The 23555-nt window shown below is 45.3% G+C and overlaps 1 protein-coding gene across 2 annotated transcripts; it reads right to left on the bottom strand.

The window, feature by feature from the left end:
* Positions 1-855: 855 nt before the first annotated feature.
* On the bottom strand, positions 856-19323 carry GPC2 (glypican 2). Of its 2 annotated transcripts, none has more exons than XM_075276009.1 (11): positions 19259-19323; positions 13770-13952; positions 9857-10015; positions 6136-6449; positions 4832-4912; positions 3999-4164; positions 3248-3378; positions 3019-3153; positions 2797-2933; positions 1230-1405; positions 856-1134 (listed from the first exon to the last, which is right to left on the bottom strand). In XM_075276009.1, the coding sequence occupies exons 1-11, from the start codon at positions 19263-19265 to the stop codon at positions 881-883; spliced, it is 1743 nt and encodes a 580-aa protein (XP_075132110.1). In that variant the 5' UTR covers positions 19266-19323; the 3' UTR covers positions 856-880. The 2 variants fall into 2 exon arrangements, with proteins under 2 accessions (XP_075132110.1, XP_075132111.1); XM_075276010.1 differs by having other exon boundaries at positions 19268-19278.
* Between the last annotated feature and the right edge of the window lie 4232 nt (positions 19324-23555).

Below are 23555 nucleotides of genomic sequence, written 5' to 3'. Positions count from 1 at the left end.
AGGGATATCATAGGAAGAAATGGACTACCCACACGTGTAGGACTCCTTTAAATGAATTATTGTTTCAGCAGCATTTTGTAAATACTGAATCTTTCGGCTAAGGATTCACATTAATAAAACAGGACAAGATCTAAAAAAATTCTACATTAAAAAAGCTGTCTGTGTATTCAGCAGTTCATTGCTGGAAGCCAGAAAAAAAACTGGAGGGTTCCTTACGAATAAGTAGTCACCCCCCACACAGATAACATGGGGTCTATAACACTGTCCTGTAACAGGTTGTCTAATGCTTGAAAGAAAGTAGATTAGAAAGCTCAAGAACTTTTTGTTACAAAGTGACCTGTCAGGTGTTTTCTGCTGCCCTGAGTAATCCTGCCAGGACTCCTAGGAGAGACAGTGAGAGTCCTGGTGACCCCGCCCACACAGGATGATTGACAGCCTTCTCCCTATACACACTGATGCAGGGAGAGCTGTCTATCATCCTATAGGATGTCAGTCATCTAGCAGGACTCTCACTGTCTCACCTAGGAGTCCTAGCCGGATTTACTTTGCATTTGTTTAACCCTTGTATGAAAGAGCTCTGCTTCCCTCCCTCTATCATACGCTATTCTCTGAATGGGCAGAAGAAGTCATCTGATGGGGTCACTGTAAACTTTAGTTACAGAAAACCTGAAACCCCATTTGATACATATTCCAATGTTGCACTAATATGGAGCTGACAAACAACAAGGCTGCATGTAGTCAATGGAAAGTAATCAATATTAAGTTACACCCCCTACTATTATTACCTTGCTTTTTGCCGTCTCAATAATGTGCAGAATTGTAAAGAAGTTGTATTGTCTGTGGTCAGTGCCCCCTGATACGTACAATCTATTGGTCCAGATCACACAGATACTAAAAGTCCTGCGATTAAGGTCATGAGAAATATGATATATGTAGGGGAACGTAGCCCCGCTGCTCCCCCGCCATCATTGTACCGACTCCCACCCCTCCTACCGCCCCTGCCTCTCCCTCCTGCTCCCTGCTTCTTGTCTTTGCCAGGTCGCTCCTTTCGTTCTCCACCGCCTCCCTGCAGTTTGATGGTGGGTTTTTCGGTTACAGGGTCCCCACCGCCTGATGCTCCACTGCCTTCATCATCTAGATGGAAAAAGTAGAAACAAACATGCAGTGTAGGATCAAAGGACACAAAGCTCCTGACATGTCCTAGTAGGGGCTCTGATCTTATTACTTACAGGGCTCCTGGGTGTCGCTGTCCTTCCCGCTGTAGGCGGCTCTCAGTTTGCTCCTCACCACGCGAAGCTGCAGCCCCAGCTGACGGGTTCTCGGATCAGGAGGGGACATTGGTAACTCAACCTCTGGATTATTGATCTGATTGACAACCCCGTCACCTGTTACCTGCGGGAGATACCTAGGGAATCGGAAGAAAAAGACTAGAATAAGAAATGTCAATAATATTAACTTTACTGGGTATGCTCCACACATTACTGCCGCGGTCACTTCTAGGTCTCAAATTTTATTATTATTATTATTATTTTATGCAGATTGTGAGCCCCCCCCCCCTATAGGGATCACAATGTACATTTTTTTCCCCTATCAGTATGTCTTTGTAGAATGTGAGGAAATCCACACAAACATGGGGAGAACATACAAACTCCTTGCAGATGTTGTTCCTGGTAGGATTCGAATCCAGGACTCCAGCGCTGCAAGGCTGCTGTGCTAACCACTGAGCCACCATGTTGCCCCTAGGTCTGAAATTCTGTTGTGATCAATTGGTTGAGATATATTTATAGCATTTGGAGTTACATTTTTTTGGTACAGTAGATTCTCTGCATAGCCATAGAGTTGAAGGAAGCCCAACAGCAATTTTGACCCTCTTAGGGTGCATTCACACTGCCGCAAAATAATGCGGCGTATACGATCCTAACTCCCATTGAAATCAATGGGAGCGTTTACGGTGCGCAAACTCTCACACGCCGTATACGTGCCAGATCACGCGGCACGTTACATCGTGTGAATGCACCCTTAGAAAGAGGAGCTGGCAACCTGCTACAAGTTTCCTTGACTGTTGGTTGACAAAGTGACTTTTTAAACCAATTCCTGAATTTCCTGCAAGTGCCCTGAAAATGGTCCCCAACACTAAAGTGCTGTAAAAATCTCCACAACTCCAGATCCCCTCTGAGAGATGGCTGTAGTGTCCAACCGGGAGATCGCTACAGCCGTCACAAAGGGTGAAGAGTTGTGGAGCGGTTTATTGCAGAGAGTACTTCACAATTAGGGACTGCCCTTAGGGCACTTTTGCAGATGTCCATGCATCAAGGTATGTTTAGGGAGCTCCTATCTAGCACCATCTGAGGGTCAAAACTGCTCATGGACTCCATTCTAAATACTTATAATTAGGGTTGAGCGATCGGGATCGGGAAAGATCGGATCCCGATCGGCGATCGAGCAAATTTCACGATCAGGATCGGCTGGAAAATGATCGGAAATTGGATTTTGAAATCTCAACATCAGCTCCACCCTACTGTATAGATAATATACAATTAGGGTTGAGCGATTGGGATCGGGTGAGATTGGATCCCGATCGGTGATCGAGCAAATTTCACAATCGCGATCAGCTGGAAAATGTATATATATATATTTATATATATATATATATATATATATATATATATATATATATATATATATATATATATATATATAATATATGGATTATTTACACAGATTTAAGTAGTAACACTTGCAAATGACCGACACAGTGTGGCCCACAATAAAGTAACCAGCACGGTGTCCACTCACCTGCCCCGGGTCTGTCCATTCCAGCACCTGTCCTGGTTGCTAAGACCGGCCGAGACCCTGTGATCTGAACACAGAGAAAGAGGGAGCAGCTTCCAGAGACCACGAAGTTGTCGGAGTTTGGATACCACGTCTGCTACCTATACAGAAGACAATGCTTTATAAAGGAAGGCAATAGACAGCTGGCATACTATGATATATTACAATAGACCGATCCTTTCTCACCAGCCTGTCTATGTTGGTGCCAGCAGCTGACGTGGGTTTCTCTTCGTTGCTGTACACTTGAAACGTCCTCCTTGGTTCCTGTTGAGGGGAACGTTTGGTTCGGGATGGTCGGGGAGTACCACAAGACTGGAAAATCTGTACAAGGACACTAAGATGAGTTATACTGTGTACTAGGCGCCATACTGAGACCTGGCTGCCATGTACGTGATGAGCGGAGAGGCTGGGGTACCTGAGCCGTGAGCTGTATGCTCTCCTCTTGTAGGGTCATTATTGCCTCAGAAATCTTCACCGCAATCGATTCGGTGGCAAGTTCCACATTGAATGGTCCAGTCAGACGTTCGGCCACTTCCTGCAGCCCCTCTACAAGAGGATATAAGCAGTTCAGCCCCATGCAAGTTATCCTGTAGCGTTGCAAATGTTATTAACCCCTTAGCAACTAGTGGCATTCTAGAGTAAGTGCTGCACGGGTGGGTGTCCTGTGCCACAACGTAGTGTCTGCTAAGCTATAAAGTGACAGGTGCCTCTCCCTCCCCCCTCAGCTCACAGTATCATAGTCACGGTCTCACCCAGGACCCAAGCGAGACACTGGTAGAGTCGACTGTGCATGCTGGCCGGCGGCCATATTTTCAAGGCCGCAAGGCAAGACTACGCAGGCGTCAGAGCTGACAAAGAAGGAAGACGACAGAGAAGGGGAGGATGCAGCTGAAGAAGAAGGCATCGCTGGAGCCTGTTCTCGGGCAGCAGTGGGGACGCCCCCATTGCCGTTTGAGCGCTGGGGCCCGCCCTCATTGCTGTGGAGAACTCATTAGCATACCGGTAAAAACTGGTATTTCTAAGGAACGGCGCGGCGGAGACCACGTCTAAAGGTAAGAGACGAATAGCCTTTCTAAAGGCTATTCCGACGTCTAAAGCACACAAAACAGCGTTTTAGTGATAGAATCCCTTTAAGAATAATTTCGCTGGCCAGAAATAAGACTCACCTATTAAACTGTTCCAGTCAGCATCCATATCTGCTTGGTGGGCAAGGCAGCCCTTCATGACGTTGAGGCAGAGGCCGTGACATGGCAGCAGACCGGTGTGACCTCGGCATAATGGGCAATACCACATTCGCATGGCCGCTCGGAGACAATCAGGAGGCGGCACCGTCTAGAAAGAGAGGAGTAAGGAAAAGCATAACAGTGGTATTCTTGTCCATATGACAGGACTAGATGTGAGGTACCCCATAGCTATATATTGGATTTAATCTTGTATATGTGTATCATACAGCAACAGGATTGGACCGTGTTACATGATGACTAGGGTTGAGCAAGGGATTGGGAAAGATCGGATCCCGATCAGCTATCGAGCGAATTTCACGATAAGATCAGCTGGAAAATGATTGGAAATCGGATTTTAAAATCAATCCTGAAATCTCAAGATCGGCTCAACCCCAATGAGAACATGTTTAGGAAGGTCCAATATCATTATGCTTTGTGATGCATATGGTCCCCCATTGAAATGCCTGGAAGAGCGTGTCCCTCTTGGTCTGTTTTCCCCATACACATGTACACTCAGAAAAATGGTAGAAAGGAAAAAGCCACTACCAGACTCCTGGCAGGATTGGGCAGTAAAATAAACCAAGTGCCCAATTTTTAAATTGGACTTCAATACGGTGATAGCGGATTGTGCTCACAGTGGACAAACAGAAGGCATATTAGATGGTTGCCCAATTTCACAGAGTATGGCCAAACATCTAATATGTATTGGCCTGCTTGGGTGAAAGGAGTGTACAGGTAGCAGGGAGGGGGTGTAGTAAAACCAGCCAGTGTTGTACCTTGGTTGCCCTGCTGACGATGTCACTTGCCGTTGCCAGTCCTTGGACCAATGTCCTGGCTGCTCCTAGTGCTCGGGTAACCTGGAGAACATAGAGTAACCGTCTATAGTGGAGCTTCATCACACAATAAACCAAAAGACCTTATTTTGGCTAAGTCCCCTTTTTTGTGAGGGTTTAACATCACAAATAGTGATATGAATCCTTTCCTTTTTTCGGGAACACAGAGAGGCTTTTCTGCTCTGTTAACATCAGTCCTTTGTGAAATGGTGCCATGTTATACTACAATTCCTTTCCAAAGGCCAGAGGTTAGCGCTGTCAGGCCTGTAGTGATCAGGTGATCACCGGGGTAGGATGGATTTGTTTTGATGGGACAGCCCTTTAAATCTATGTAGATTAAGTCTGTAGACGGAAGCAGATCTGAAGCGAGATGACTGGGTCGCCTGTTACTTCTAAAAGGACAAAATGGTTCCCAGAAGAAGACACAGATGTTTCTACCAATCTAAGCAGTAAGAATAAGCCAAGTAAGTGTGAAATTTCCCTGCAGTGCCCCCACAGGAGAACTGATGCACTAGCAGTAGGATGGCTGTCTAGAGGATCTCAACATTTTTGATATTGATGCTCTAATCTACAAGATAGGTCATTACTAGAGATGAGCGAACACTGTTCGGATCAGCCATTCCAAACAGCACGCTCCCATAGAAATGAATGGAAGCAGCTGGCACGTAGACTTTGCCGGCGGCCGGTCGCTTAACCCCCCGCGTGCCGGCTACGTCCATTCATTTCTATGGGAGCGTGCTGTTTGGAACAGCTGTTCCAAACAGTGTTCGCTCATCTCTAGTCATTAGTATCAGATCTACTGTCTGACACCTGAAGCGGTCAGCTGATCGGGCCACCGGTAGCCACATACTACGTAGAGGCCCGGAAGCAGCCCTGTGAATAGTAGCAGATCTGCAGATCTGTACACTGTGCAGGGGTCTTGGTCCATACAGTGCCTGGAACTACAGGCCCGCTCCCATTCACTTGAATAAGAGCAGAGGAGCTTCAGGTCATATACTTCATATATATGACTTCTGGCGGCCACATCAGCTCATTGGTTTGGTGTTTGGGTGTCATACCCCGACCAATCTGACACTAATGGCTTTTGAAAGGTGGAAAGTAGAAAACGAAAACAAAAAAAATGTCTCAAAGATCATAGGTCATAAATATTTGTAGCCCAGAAAACCCCTTTAATACCGGGATACAAAAAGGTGTAAGAGAAATCTTAGCAATACTTATCTATTAAGCTACAAGGATCTCCTCCATACCTGTATCCGAAGTTTTCGTGGGATGTCTCCAAAGGGCCTCAGCTCCTCCGCTCTTCGGGCTGCGCATTCGATGTAGTCTGCACTCAGCTCATAATGGGGAAGCAGAAGCCGGAGCGTACGCTCCAAGAGTGCTGCCCAAAACTCGGAGAGCGCCTCGGTCACCCTGGTAGCTCCTCCTCCCATATAATAAGCTCGGAGCTCAGAGAAGAGAGTACTGAAGAGCGCAGCATTCTCGGAGTACAGGTGTCCGTAAGAGAGCGCAAACATGGAGGAGAGAGAGTTCTCAGAAGAGTCGAGAAGAGCGAGGAAGAATTCTGCAAAAGGGTAAAATAATAATAATAATAATAATAATAATAATAATAATAACCAAGAAAGAGTTATTTTACCATATGGAGAGATTAGACTGAAATGGATTGGGGATATTCGGCCTATATTACACATTATAATGTGAGACATCGCTAATAGTCATACTGAGGGAGGTCGACCAGAAACATTTCATGGATAATTTTTGCTAATAAAAAATTGTTTTGATGAGAAAAATCTGTATTAGTGAAAATGTGCACTGCACGATATGTAAAGGTCTTGGCATCCTACAATATGGAAGGCCTCTATGTAACCATACTAAGCACACATGAACAAAAGGGAACAGGCCAATGAAGTCCAACTGCATGAGCCATGGGTTCCCTGACAGGGGAGAATCAGGAGGCGCACCTAAATATTTAGATGGTCAGCCAAATCCATGGAAATCAGCCAGCTTAAGGGGGATTTCTTTTTTTTTTTTTAATGTAGATTGTGAGCCCCACATAGGGGCTCACAATGTACATTTTTCCCTATCAGTATGTCTTTGGAATATGGGATGGAAATCCATGCAAACACGGGGAGAACATACAAACTCCTTGCAGATGGTTTTTTGTCCTTGGTGGATTTGAACACCCGGACTCCAGCGCTGCAAGGCTGCAGCGCTAACCACTGAGCCACCGTGTGGCCCCCCTTAAGGGGGATTTCTGGGACATGCATATGGATGGCCTATGCTCAGGGCAGATCATCAATACACGATGGGTGAGGTCCAACACCCAGGACCCCCACTGATCAATTTCATGAGGGGGTCGCAGCATTCAAGAGAGTGTTGTGGACTTTTCACTGAATGCCAGACACCGTGCCATACATCTCATAGGGGTTGTGCTTGGCATAGCTCCCAACCGTCCCGCATCCCATGAGACAGTCCCGATTTCAGACTGCTGTCCCACAGCTCCCGGCTCCCACATAGTCCCACTCCTGCAGCTGCTCATCCCCTGTTACCTTATACACACATCACTCCATCTCTTCCTTACTGCATGATACAAAGACTCGCCTACCTTTGGGATAAGCGTGAGCTGGATGTCAGCGGACAGTTGACGTCCTGACGTGTGTGACATCAGTCACGTGACTAGGTGGGCGTGTCTTTGTATCCCATGCAGTAAGGAAGAGATGGAGAGATGTGTGGTCTAAGGTACTGGGGGGGATGAGAGATGCAGGGTGGACTATGTGGGGGGGAGATGTGGGGTTCAGGGTGGACTGTGTGTGGGGGAGATGTGGGGTGCATGGGTGTACTGTGGGGTGCAGGGTGTACTGTGAGGGGAGAGATGTGGGGTGCAGGGTGTACCCAATGAAAAATGGATGGTAATGTGTGGAGTCAAGTTAGAAGTGGGTGGAGCTAAATTTGCCATGGCCCGTCCACATTTTGTCCCTCTTTCTGTCCTTTAAAAGTTGGGAGGTATGGCTTGGTATTGTAGCTCATCCCCATTCACTTGAGTGGGACTGAGCTACTGCTGTATCCTGTGCCACAGAGAAGTGACCACAACTGATTGATAGGAGCTCCCGAGCGTCAGACCCCACCAATCCCATATTGATAACCTGAACTAAGGGCGGGTCATCGTTAAAGTCAAACTTGTGCCTGAACAAAATAGTATTAACATTCTCCAAGTAAAAATGCAACACAAGCCACAAATAATAGAGCTAATAGTACTAAAATAGTACAATACTCTGCTATAAATACAACCGTACAGAGCCAAAATAACAGCGCCGAGCTGCAGCCAAATATCATTACCATATTGTCATACCATGCAATCAGATACAGTGACATAGGACCCAGTAACAGAATGATGAGGTGGCCAAATAATAACGCCATACACAATTATTACATTCATGCAGTCCCTAAAGAAATATTTTATATAGTGACCATATAGCAGGACCATCATAATATCACCTGATGTAATAGTACTAACCAACAGGAATGACAGAACCAGACACTTCAGAAATCTGGTAATATTACTGCTCAGTATAGTGCAAACATGTTAGTGCTCATATTACACCGATATCACTGACAATATAATAATAACAGTGCCTATGTAATAGTAACAATATCAATACCCATATAATACAGCCACCAATAGTAGTGCCGATATAATAATGGCAACCCTATCAGAACCCTTATAATAGCACTAAACATATCAGTGCTCATATAATAGCACCAAACACGCCAGGGCTTATATAATAAAGCCGCCAATATCAGTGGCAGTATAGTAATAGTCACCCATATCACTACCCATGTAATAAAGTCACCCATATCACTACCCATGTAATAGTCACCCATATCACTACCCATGTAATAAAGTCACCCATATCACTATCACATATCACTACCCATGTAATAAAATCACCCATATCACTACCCATGTAATAAAGTCACCCATATCACTATCACATATCACTACCCATGTAATAAAATCACCCATATCACTACCCATGTAATAAAGTCACCCATATCACTACCCATGTAATAAAGTCACCCATATCACTACCCATGTAATAGTCACCCATATCACTACCCATGTAATAAAATCACCCATATCACTACCCATGTAATAAAGTCACCCATATCACTACCCATGTAATAAAGTCACCCATATCACTACCCATGTAATAGTCACCCATATCACTACCCATGTAATAAAATCACCCATATCACTACCCATGTAATAAAGTCACCCATATCACTACCCATGTAATAAAGTCACCCATATCACTACCCATGTAATAGTCACCCATATCACTACCCATGTAATACAATCACCCATATCACTACCCATGTAATAGTCACCCATATCACTACCCATGTAATAGTCACCCATATCACTACCCATGTAATAAAATCACCCATATCACTACCCATGTAATAGTCACCCATATCACTACCCATGTAATAAAATCACCCATATCACTACCCATGTAATAAAATCACACATATCACTACCCATGTAATAAAGTTAACAATTTCTGAGCCCATATAATAATGCTAATTATATCAATAACCATAAACTAATGCCATCTATATTAGTAGCCATGTAATAATGCCAACCATATGAGTGCCTATATAATGGTACCAATAATATCAATGACCATATAAATGTCAACTTATGCCTATAATGTCAACCATATCAGTGTCTATATAATAGTGCCAACCATATTACCACTAAGACAGTAATGGTAACCTGATAACCTAATAAGTGCCTATGTAGCAGTAGCAGCCATATCTACAGTATGTACATAAAATAATGGCAGCAGGTACAGTATATCACTGTATATCACTGTCAGGGAACTAGTGACAGACTCTTGTCCAGTCCATATATCAGGCAATGCATCGCATAAATGGTGCTAGACGGAATCTGACGTCCACACTCACCCTGGAACTTCCTCCTCGCCTTGGTTAATACTCCGGTAGGGTAGCTGACTGTCTCATTGACAATACGCGCCAAGTCTTTGACACTTTCCTCACTCAGTCTCTGCTCAGTCTCGCTTGGACAACACGTGTACTCCTGGGGGCAAATCCGGAGGTGTTCGCCTACAAAATACAGCAGAAGTAAGAAACCGTGATTGAGGTAATGTTCTGTATTACTTATACACAGCAGAGGGGTTTCTGGTGGTTATAATGATGGGATATATTTAGGACACCAGCACCATGCAGCTTTTGGGAGTGTCCGCAGAACTTGAACAGCGCTTGTACATTTTGTAGTCGCTGTGCAGAAAACTTCTTCAGGCTGAGGCCTCACGTACCAGGCCACAGACATCCCTAAGTGGACACACCGGGGGTATAAAGCAGACAAAGATGGCAACTGTTTGCTGTGGGTTATTGCTGACATTTTCAGATTTTGGTTATTTTTTATTTGCTGCTCAGGTTGCATTACTATGGAGCAGGTGGATACTGCTTATACTACAGGGGATAACATGGTATGTAAGTGTTTAATATTACCATAAAATTACAGTATTGCACCAAAAACTCTATTCTGTTTTTTCCCCAAATCCCGTCAATGCACCACATGGTTGCTATTACAAGATAGCATTTTTGTTTGTTTCAACGCATTTCAGAAACACCTGAAAAAACACTTTTTTTTTAGATTTTTAATCAATGTTGGACACCATGCACATGGGGAAACCCAAAAAGAAAACTCCTGTCTGTATATTGGCCGGATTTCCAGGTCCAAACCTAATCAGGAAACAGGATCATATTGACCTCCGATGCTGGGAGTCCCTGTCTACACGCCTGCAGCTTCACTGCTGTGACTGTATATAGTGTGGACAGTAGAGCCATGAGGAGCAGGGGCGTAACTACCGCCGTAGCAGCAGAGGCAGATGCCACAGGGCCCGGGACATTAGGGGGCCCGGTGACAGCCGCTACCGCTACGTTGTTTTTTTGTTTTTTTTAACAGGCCGTTACCGGCTGGAGTTACTCCAGCCGGTAACGGGACCTATTTACTTACCGATCCTGGCTGGGCCGGGATCAGTAAGTGACACCGCGGGCCCCTCAAAGACTATTATTATACTTGGAGGTCTTTTCAGTCCCCCGAGTATAATAATTGGAGACCCGGGGGGATACAAACATAAAAAACTGTGTTACTTACCTCTCCATGATCTGGGCAGGCCTCAGGCCTAGTTGTATGACTTGTTTTTATTCCCAGGGTTTCCGATTATTATACTCTGGGATCTGAAAAGACCCCAGAGTATAATAATTGTTTATGGGTGTCCACAGTGGAGCATAATACTGTGTGTAGGGGCCACTATGGGGTACAATACTGTGTGCAGGGGCCACTATGGGGTACAATACTGTGTGCAGGGGCCACTATGGGGTACAATACTGTGTGCAGGGGCCACTATGGGGTACAATACTGTGTGCAGGGGCCACTATGGGGTACAATACTGTGTGCAGGGGCCACTATGGGGTACAATACTGTGTGGAGGGGCCACTATGGGACATAATACTGTGTGTAGGGGCCACTATGGGGTACAATACTGTGTGCAGGGGCCACTATGGGGCATAATACTGTGTGCAGGGGCCACTATGGGGCACAATACTGTGTGTAGGGGCCACTATGGAGCATAATACTGTGTGCAGGGGTCTCTATGGGGCATAATACTGTGTGCAAGGGCCACTATGGGGCATAATACTGTGTGTAGGGGCCACTATGGGGTACAATACTGTGTGGAGGGGTCACTGAGGGACGTAATACTGTGTGCAGGGGTCACTATGGGGCATAATACTGTGTGCAGGGGCCACTATGGGGATAATACTGTGTGCAGGGGCCTCTATGGGACATAATACTGTGTGCAGGGGTCACTATGGGGCATAATACTGTGTGCAGGGGCCACTATAGGGCATAATACTGTGTGCAGGGGCCACTATGGAGCATAATACTGTGTGCAGGGGCCACTATGGGGCATAATACTGTGTGCAGGGGCCACTATGGGGCATAATACTGTGTTCAGGGGCCACTATGGGGCATAATACTGTGTACAGGGGTCACTATGGGACATATTACTGTGTGCAGGGGCCACTATGGGGCATAATACTGTGTGCAGAGGCCACTATGGAGCATAATACTGTGTGCAGGGGTCACTATGGGGCATATTACTGTGTGCAGGGGCCACTATGGGGCATAATACTGTGTGTAGGGGCCACTATGGAGCATAATACTGTGTGCAGGGGCCACTATGGGGTATAATACTGTGTGCAGGGGCCACTATGGGGTATAATAGAGCGCGCAGGAATACGGAGGAGGGGGTCGGTCGAGGTCTTCGGCGTCAGTGTCGGTCGGGATGGGGGGGGGCCATGTCATTCCTAGTTACGCCACTGATGAGGAGGACTACAAGTATCACAGATCACTAGGATTCAAGGAGCCCCATCCCCTGGCTAGGTGCAGTCTTGGATATCCAAGTAATGTATGGACTGGCGAGTGTAGACTAGGGCTAATGCCCAGAACCTTGGTACCCTGTATACTTGGTATTTTTAATACATTTGTCCTACTTTTGTTCTTCTATTTATCTAGCTTCTGTGTAAAGGCGCCTACATTGAGATTTTATAGCTTTTCTAGATGCAGATTTTATTATTGCTTTTTGAGCCTAATCCAGAATAAGAGCTTTTTCTTTTTTCCATTCCTTTGGCATCCGATCCTGATTTAGGTAAAAATAAATAAATAAATAAATAAAAGCAGCGAAATTGTTATGGCCCTGATTTACTATTGTGGTTACAATGACTCTTATGTAAATGTGACATGTGGTTTGGGCTAAAATTTATCGACTCGTTAGACAAGTGATTGCGGTTTTTCACAAGAAGTGAATGTGGCTGAAATGAGTCATGATGTGCCAAAATTGTACTGTAAAAAGGTGGTGTAAATGTAGACCAGAGATACAGCAGATTATTTATCATCCAGAATCGGCCACTATGAGAAATCTGCTGTATTTTTTGGCTATTAGTAAATCTGGCCCATGTGTGTCTACAGCCTTACCCTAGACTCACATGACTGAGTTTCACCCGTAAAATTGGGTCTATGCATTTGCCGGATTTATCGGCCTGAACAATATGCTGGGAATGGGACGCCTAAAATAATAGTTATCCATGATATTACAGTCCCTGCTATCCAGTGACACTGTCCCGTGCTGCAACCGCTACGGACATGATATCGCCTTGAGGCCGGACTCCTAGTTTCATAAATAACTATACTGCTAGGAGTCCCGGCATGAAGTCCAGCTCTAATTTCTCTGTCGGTGAATGCGGTTATTCATATGACCGATAATTTCATGGTCCATCATTTTCAGCCGAGGACAGCTGTTTTGATGTTTTTGCATCTCTTCAGCCCGGCGTAGAGAGCACTGACCTGGCAGAGGTGAGAGGCTCTAGACAGGGTTGGGGGGAGATGCAAAAACATCAGAACAGCTGTCCTCACCTGAGATACTGTACCTGGTAAAATCCCAGCATCAATGCAAACACAAGGCCTCTGGAAGGACGGGCATGATGTTAAAGGGAACGCCTCCTATTGGGCTGCATGACTGAGGTTCTGTCTTCCTAATTACATCATGGAAGACAGACTTGCACATCCTCAGTGTTGCGCCCTCTATTGGTGTGCATGACTGAGGCACTGTCTTCCTAATTACATCATGGTAAACAGATTTGCATATTCTTCCCATGATCCCATGCACAGTGGAGAGCTAATGGCTTAATAAGACTCCACACACCAAAATGGTGGTCTCTCCCTATGGAGTGACGATATCCCCCCCAACCCTATATAGCGGTAGAAATAGTGACATATAAATGACTAATGTACCGGATATTGGGGTCCGAACCTCGGAGATGCCACTCAGGCCCCGCTCTTTGAGCTCCCGGGTAGCATCTACACAGCTTCGCACTTCATTGGCCCCGGCATGGAGGATTCCAGGAACAGCAGTCAGGAAGAGGAGGACAAACTGGTAACCAGGCATGACGGCCGGGGTCCCCGTGCTGGAGAGGCCTGCAAACACAGCAGAATATTAAAGACACTGCAAGGAAACACAGGGGCAGTCACTCAGAGGTATGACAATAGGAGGTGGTGATGAGAGAAGCGTATAGAGACAATACAATAATCTATAGACAGATACATGGACTGCATAAAATGACAGAGGGAGAAGACACACAGAAATACACAATAACACCAGCAGCCTCCATTGTTATACTGTCTGCAGCATAATGAGATACAGTGCGTAGATAAACAAGGCCATATAGAGATATAGGTACAATGTATACTTATATGAAGACAGTACAGTGATATAGGAACAGTGTATTGATACCAAACAGGGTATATGACAACAGTATAGATATATAGATACAGTATATAGATATATGAGAGTGGTATGGAGATATAGGTACAGTCTACAGATATATAGAGACCTGAGCAAACCCAACACCCCCAACCAAACAGCAGCCAACCACCAAACCAAAAACACCAACAGATGATAACCAAGGCTGAAATAAAGGCGACCACAGAGGCAAACAGAGAGCGGTACATTGAAGAATGGAGAAACGAAATAAATAACTCCAAGAAACTCACCGTGTACCAATCCCTACAAAGGGACTACACCATGGCCACCTACCTGGAGAGAATACGCCACCCCAAGCACAGACAGACCCTGAGCCGGTACAGACTGAGCGCCCACAACATAGAGATAGAGACGGGGCGATACCGGCAGACGTACAAGCCACGGGAGAACAGACTGTGCCAGCACTGTGACCAGGGGGCCCTAGAAGACGAGACCCACTTCCTGCTACACTGCACCAAATACTCAGCTGTGAGAGCCATCTACTGCCAAAGACTCTCTGCCCACATCCCAGACTTCATATCTGCAGACGAGAAGAGGAAACTCTACATCCTACTGGGAGAAGAAGAGGCCACTGTGGAGATCGCTGCCCAATACGTGTCCAGCTGTCACCAAACAAGAGGAAGATGAGACGCATGGACTATCAAACCCCCCAACCCCCATGAACTATTAAACCCCCACCCACCACCCAAAAGACCACTAAGCCGCCCCCCATCACCCGTCTACCCCATACGCACCGATACCCACACGCCCCAAACAAGAATGACGAGACCCTAAGGACACTTAAACCCCCACACATTCTTTGGTAATGCTAATAAAGCTCATTTGTATCTTGTATTGTATAGAATGATATAGAGAGTGTAAAAATATACAGGGAGGGCCAGGAAATATACAGTAGAGAGATACAGAGACAATCTATAGAGCTATAACGTACAGTGATTGTAAAAAGACATAGTGAGGTATAGAGAGGTATATAGGGGACGTATAGAAAACTATATAGCAACAGTATAAAGAGATGTTTTGGGACAGTGTAGAGATCTATGGGCATCTTGCACAAATATCTAGTAACATTATAGAGCAATATAATCCAGAGCATAAAAAGAAATACGGACAGTTCACACAATATAAGGATAGTGCAGAGTGATATTGGGAGTGATATAGGACAGGATAGATAAATATATGGGCCCTGAAGAGATGTAGAAGGGAAAGGTATACAGATGTAGCACTAAGGCCCGATTCACGTCTGCGCTACCTAACAAACCACACAGACCCCATAGACTATAACTGGGTCCGTATGGTTTCCGTGTGGTGCCTGCACGAGTCATGTAGAGAAGTGGTGTATGCAGAACTTTTCTGTCCGCTTGATTCATGTGGAAACCACACGGACCGTTTCTTAGCTAACCGCCTTTTAACGTGTATAGGTTTCTGTTCGGGGTTACCCAATTAGACTTCCCGAACCGAATACTGTACACAGATGTGAAACGGGCCTATCTTTATTTTTTGCTGCGTAATAACTTTTCTGTGCCATGACATCTTATCTCAGAAGGCAACAAAGCCATTAACCCCTTCCCGCTCTGTTCTGTACTATTATGTTATGCTGAGCATATAGATCACATAATATATGGACCCAGTGGCGTAACTAGTAATGGCAGGGCCACTTGGCAAACCGACGGCAGGGCCCCGACAGACACCGAAGACCTTGACCGACCGACTCCCCCCCACACACATTCTTGCGTGCTCTATTATGCCCCATAGTGGCCCCTGGGCACAGTATTATGCCCCATAGTGGCCCCTGCACACAGTATTATGCCCCATAGTGGCCCCTGCACACAGTATTATGCCCCATAGTGGCCCCTGTACACAGTATTATGTCCCATAGTGGCCCCTGCACACAGTATTATGCCCCATAGTGGCCCCTACACACAGTATTATGCCCCATAGTGGCCCCTGCACACAGTATTATGTCCCATAGCGGCCCCTGCACACAGTATTATGCCCCATAGCGGCCCCTGCACACAATATTATGCCCCATAGCGGCCCCTGCACACAGTATTATACCCCATAGTGGCCCCTGCACACAATATTATGCCCCATAGTGGCCCCTACACACAATATTATGCCCCATAGTGGCCCCTGCACACAATATTATGCCCCATAGTGGCCCCTGCACACAATATTATGCCCCATAGTGGCCCCTGCACACAGTATTATGCCCCATAGCGGCCCCTGCACACAGTATTATGCACCATAGTGGCCCCTGCACACAATATTATGCCCCATAGTGGCCCCTGCACACAATATTATGCCCCATAGTGGCCCCTGCACACAATATTATGCCCCATAGCGGCCCCTGTACACAGTATTATGCCCCATAGCGGCCCCTGCACACAGTATTATGCCCCATAGCGGCCCCTGCACACAATATTATGCCCCATAGTGGCCCCTGCACACAGTATTATGCCCCATAGTGGCCCCTGCACACAATATTATGCCCCATAGCGGCCCCAGCACACAGTATTATTCCCCATAGTGGCCCCTGCACACAGTATTATGCCCTATAGTGGCCCCTGCACACAGTATTTTGCCCCATAATGAACACCCATGAACAATTATTATACTCTGGGGTCTTTTCAGACCCCAGAGTATAATAATTGGAGACCGAGAGTGGATAACAAACAAAAACACTGTCACTTATCCTATCCTCAATGGTGTTGGCCAACTTCAATGACGTCAGGACGTCACATGACCCAGGTCCCAGTCAAGTGACGTCACTTGTAACTGTTTTTTATGTTCCCTTACCTCTCCCTGGGCCTCTGATCATTATACTCAGGGTTCTGAAAAAACTCTTGAATATAATAATAGTGCTTGTGTGGCCCGCGGCGTCACTTACCGATCCCGGCCCCTGCCACGATCATGGCCCCTGCCTATCATGGATAATGGCCTATTAAGAAAAAAAAAAAAAAAACAACTCAGTGGTAGCGGCTGTCGCCGGCCCCCTAATGTCCCAGGCCCTGTGGCAGCCGCTACCCATACTACCCCAGTAGGTACGCCCCTGTACAGACCTGTAATGCCCTAGGTACAGGAGATGTATCTGCAGCATTACTCCCAGCACACAGCCGAGGCCCGGGACTAGCTTCCGGAGTCAGAAAATACTCCAACTGCGGCGGATTAACCCCTCAGATGCCGTGATAAATCCAGGAAGTCCGGGGTAAGATTGTCCTCTCCTGTCACTCCTTGGATCCCCAAGGTCCAAGAGGTTGCCATGGCAGCCAGAACACTGAGCAACGGTCTCCTGACCATCGCTCCCCATAACACATAGGGCGCCTTTGTGCGATATGCTGAGGATCAGAGATCTCTGGTTCAAGTCCCCTCGTGGGACAGGTAAACAAACAAACAAAAAAAAAGTCCTACATACCAAACATTGGTACCAATAGAAAATACAACTTGTCTTGTAAATAAAGAGCCCCGACATCTTCACCAAAAGACAAAAAAAAAAAGTTATAGCTGTCAGAATACGTAGACCACTGAAAAAAAATCGCTCATTTTCAAAAAGTGACATTTCATTTGTTAAAGCAGTAAAACATAATAAAACCAATATAAATCTGGTATCGCCGTAATCGTAATGACCCGCCGGAGAAAGCTGCCATGTCATGTATAATGCAGAGGAAACGCTGTAAAAACAATATGCAAAAAAATTATAAATAGAACTGTGGGTTACTTCACATGGACCCCCCCTCAAAACATCAATCAAAACATTATACATACACCAAAATGGTGCAAAATAAAAGTACAACTCATCACGCAAAAAGTAAGCCATCGCTTAGTTATGTCGACAGAAGAAAAAAAACAAAGTGATGAGTTTTGGAAGGCAGGGAGGGAAAATATGAAAATAGTCACCGAATATTAACGTACAAACTGCTCTTAAGGGGTTAAAAACCCTGAAAGAATCGAGATAACACTCTCTGCCACAATGTTAGGTTATACTTCATCAGTATAGAGAGAGATTAGGACATAGAATTGTACGGACAGTGTAAATATGTAAGATTGCAAAAATATACCGAGATATAGTGTGAGGAGAGGTATGAATATAAAGGATATATGAATAGTGTACAGAGATATATAGACAGTGGCAGGACACAGGTACAGAGACAGGAAGATAGCAGAGTATATATACTGGACATATACTATACAGGCAGGGTACAGGGATATACCATAACTGAATGACAGACAATATAACTAGATAGGAGATGTGATATAAGACAAGCAGCATAATATAAGGGCAGGAAATACATTGGTACTGTATATATTGTATTAATGTGATATATAGTATAATGTACATACAATACACACAGATGTGATCATATAGTATAATATATTCTAGATATGGTTGTGATATAGTATAATATACATACAATACATGCAGATGTGACATACTATAATGTACAAACAATACATACAGATGTGCTGATATACTATAACATAATGTACATACAATACATGCAGATGTGATATACTGTAATATAATGTACATACAATATACGCAGAAGTGATGTACTATAATGTACATACAAGACAGAAATGTGATGATATAACATACATACAGATGTGATTATATACTATAATACATTGCACAGACCATACATAGATAGGAGATGCTATAGTATAAAATAATTTATACACACAATATGATGATATAGTAAAATATAATATATATGCAGGTGTGATATACTATAATGTACATACAATATATACAGGTGTGATAATATACTATAATGTATGTATCATACATACAGGTGTGATGATATAGTATAATATAATGTGCATACTATACATACAGATGTGAGGCTATAGAACAAAATAATTTACATACACAATACATACAAGATATGATAATATGGTATAATATAATGCACATACAATATACAGAGAGTAGATATGATATAGTATAATATAATGTACATACAATACATACAGAGCAGCTGTGATCAGACCCCGGCACTGGATCAGCTGGAAGACAAAGAAGATGTGCTCTGCCCCTGGGTCCTAGAGCCGCCGGCTGCTGCTGCTGACTCTATAGTCTGTAGGTAGCACAGACAGGGCGTGTACAGGGGGCGCTGCTCATAGCCCAACCACAGACCACTACCACACATAGATTATACACCCCCACTGCAAAGAGACACAAGGATGTGACAGCGAAGGTACAAAGGAGGGAGACAAGGGAAGAAGGTAAAAGATAGATAGAAGGATGGACAGATAGATAGATAGATAGATAGATAGATAGATAGATAGATAGATAGGAGATAGATAGATAGATAGATAGATAGATAGATAGATAGGAGATAGATAGATAGATAGATAGGAGATAGATAGATAGATAGATAGATAGATAGATAGATAGGAGATAGATAGATAGATAGATAGATAGATAGATAGATAGATAGATAGATGTATAGATAGATAGATAGATAGATAGATAGATAGATAGATAGATAAATAGATAGGAGATGGATAGATAGATAGATAGATAGATAGATAGATAGGAGATGGATAGATAGATAGATAGATAGATAGATAGGAGATAGATAGATAGGAGATGGATGGATAGATAAATAGATAGATAGGAGATAGATAGATAGATAGATAGATAGATAGATAGATAGATAGGAGATGGATAGATAGATAAATAGATAGATAGGAGATGGATAGATAGATAGATAGATAGATAGATAGATAGGTAGATAGATAGATAGATAGATAGATAGATATGATTAGGAGGTGTATAATAAGATAACTATATAGTCTTCCAGACATGTACATACACAGATTCTCACGTCCTGTGGGGGGAGACACTGAGCTGATATTTGGTGACATTAGCGGTGGTTCTCAGTGTCAGAACATTTGAGGAGAAGACGTCTATGGGGTTTGGGCATCACCAGGCCTGGTCTAGCTGGTTGATGCAATATTATTATTTACAGTCTGTACAATATAGCGAGTATAATATACAGTACAATACAGCTGACTCATATAACACATAGTACAATAAATATCACTGTATACTGTGTAGCACAGAAGCACAACATACAGTGAAGGCGCAGATCCTGCACTGTACTTTGCACCCTGCGTCAGATCAACGCTCTATGGGTACGTCCATACGGCAGAATTAGCATTCCACGTGTGAACACTTCCGTGCAGCTAGCTGCGATGGGATGGCGGTGCAGTGCACCGGCATCCAGTCACGGCATTCCACTCCGGATTAAATCCGAAGAATGGGCCTAATCAGGAGGGAGCCTTGCGCCGTGGACACCGTGGAAAGATAGGGCAGCTCGCTTCTTTTTTCCGCTGCTAGCTAGCGGAAAAAAGAAGTGAGGGGCCCCACTGAAGTCAATGGTAGCCATTTTTGGAGGCAGATTCCATGTCAAAATCCAGTCCAAAAAACTCTGTGTACACTGACCCTTAATAGCGGCCATACTAAATACTGCAGCGGTGGTCCAACTGAAGTCTATGAGACAATCCCTACAATACTCAGTATGGCTAGTTGGAAATAGCTGATCTGGGGGAGGCCTAGCAGGCCCCCACGCATAGGACAAGAGTTTTAGTGCCCCATCTCTTACATTATAGCGCAGTCCTGTGTAGGAAACACATTTGGGATCGTCGCAGTTTCTGGATTAAAGGGATTTCTTTACTCCTGATAGAAATGTTCTAGATAAGCCATATTACTCAGAAATGGATGATAAATTAGACATACAGCAGAAACTGAAGTCATCAGATGCTGGCACACACAAGAGGGAGATGTGTCACTCCTGGGCACAGTACTGTCTGTCCGTTGTACGGCTCCACACAGTCTGCAACCATGAGGGTTACATACAGCAGATACACTGACAACATGTGCAGAGGAGAGACAGGAGTGGCGTCAGATCAATGAAGCAGCCTATAAAATGTCAGTTACAGTGCCCCATAACAGTAATATCCACAGTGCTCCATAACAGTAATATCCACAGTGCTCCATAACAGTAATATCCACAGTGCTCTGTAACAGTGATATCCACAATGCCCCATAACAGTGACAGCCACAGTGCCCCATAACAGTAATATCCACAGTGCTCTGTAACAGTGATATCCACAATGCCCCATAACAGTAATATCCACAGTGCCCCCATAACAGTGACATCCACAGTGCCCCATAACAGTGACATCCACAGTGCTCCATAACAGTGACAACCACAGTGCCCCATAACAGTGACAGCCACAGTGCCCCCATAACAGTGACATCCACAGTGCCCCATAACAGTAATATCCACAGTGCTCCATAACAGTGACATCCACAGTGCCCCATAACAGTGACAGCCACAGTGCCCCCATAACAGTGACATCCACAGTGCCCCATAACAGTGACATCCACAGTGCTCCATAACAGTGACAACCACAGTGCCCCATAACAGTGACAACCACAGTGCCCCATAACAGTGACATCCACAGTGCCCCCATAACAGTGACATCCTCAGTGCCCCCATAACAGTGACATCCACAGTGCCCCCATAACAGTGACATCCACAGTGCCCCATAACAGTGACATCCACAGTGCCCCATAACAGTGACATCCACAGTGCCCCATAACAGTGACATCCACAGTGCTCCCATAACAGTGACACCCACAGTGCCCCCATAACAGTGACATCCTCAGTGCCCCATAACAGTGACATCCACAGTGCCCCATAACAGTGACATCCACAGTGCCCCATAACAGTGACATCCACAGTGCCACATAACAGTGACATCCTCAGTGCCCCATAACAGTGACATCCACAGTGCTCCATAACAGTGACACCCACAGTGCCCCATAACAGTGACATCCACAGTGCCCCCATAACAGTGACATCCTCAGTGCCCCCATAACAGTGACATCCACAGTGCCTCCATAACAGTGACATCCACAGTGCCCCCATAACAGTGACATCCACAGTGCTCCATAACAGTGACATCCACAGTGCTCCATAACAGTGACATCCACAGTGCCCCATAACAGTGACATCCACAGTGCCCCGATAACAGTGACATCCACAGTGCCCCCATAACAGTGACATCCTCAGTGCCCCATAACAGTGACATCCACAGTGCCCCATAACAGTGACATCCACAGTGCCCCATAACAGTGACACCCACAGTGCTCCATAACAGTGACATCCACAGTGCCCCATAACAGTGACATCCACAGTGTCCCATAACAGTGACATCCTCAGTGCCCCATAACAGTGACATCCACAGTGCCTCCATAACAGTGACACCCACAGTACCCCCATAACAGTGACATCCACAGTACCCCATAACAGTGACACCCACAGTGCTCCCATAACAGTGACATCCACAGTGCCCCCATAACAGTGACATCCACAGTGCCCCCATAATAGTGACATCCACAGTGCCCCATAACAGTGACATCCACAGTGCCCCCATAACAGTGACATCCACAGTGCCCCATAACAGTGACACCCACAGTGCCCCCATAACAGTGCGTAACAGTGACACCCACAGTGCCCCCATAACAGCGACATCCACAGTGCCCCCATAACAGTGACATCCACAGTGCTCCATAACAGTAATATCCACAGTGCCCCATAACAGTGATATCCACAGAGCGCCATAACAGTGACATCCACAGTGCCCCATAACAGTGACATCCACAGTGCCCCATAACAGTGACATCCACAGTGCCCCATAACAGTGACATCCACAGTGCCCCATAACAGTGACATCCACAGTGCCCCATAACAGCGACAGCCACAGTGTCCCCATAACAGTGACATCCACAGTGCTCCATAACAGTAATATCCACAGTGCTCCATAACAGTAATATCCACAGTGCCCCATAACAGTGACATCCACAGTGTCCCATAACAGTGACATCCTCAGTGCCCCATAACAGTGACATCCACAGTGCCTCCATAACAGTGACACCCACAGTACCCCCATAACAGTGACATCCACAGTACCCCATAACAGTGACACCCACAGTGCTCCCATAACAGTGACATCCACAGTGCCCCCATAACAGTGACATCCACAGTGCCCCCATAATAGTGACATCCACAGTGCCCCATAACAGTGACATCCACAGTGCCCCCATAACAGTGACATCCACAGTGCCCCATAACAGTGACACCCACAGTGCCCCCATAACAGTGCGTAACAGTGACACCCACAGTGCCCCCATAACAGCGACATCCACAGTGCCCCCATAACAGTGACATCCACAGTGCTCCATA

Source organism: Leptodactylus fuscus, chromosome 5 (assembly GCF_031893055.1).
Source record: "Leptodactylus fuscus isolate aLepFus1 chromosome 5, aLepFus1.hap2, whole genome shotgun sequence".
NCBI lineage: Eukaryota > Metazoa > Chordata > Amphibia > Anura > Leptodactylidae > Leptodactylus > Leptodactylus fuscus.
Note: the sequence above shows the minus strand (reverse complement) of the source record. Positions and strands in the feature narration are given on the sequence as shown.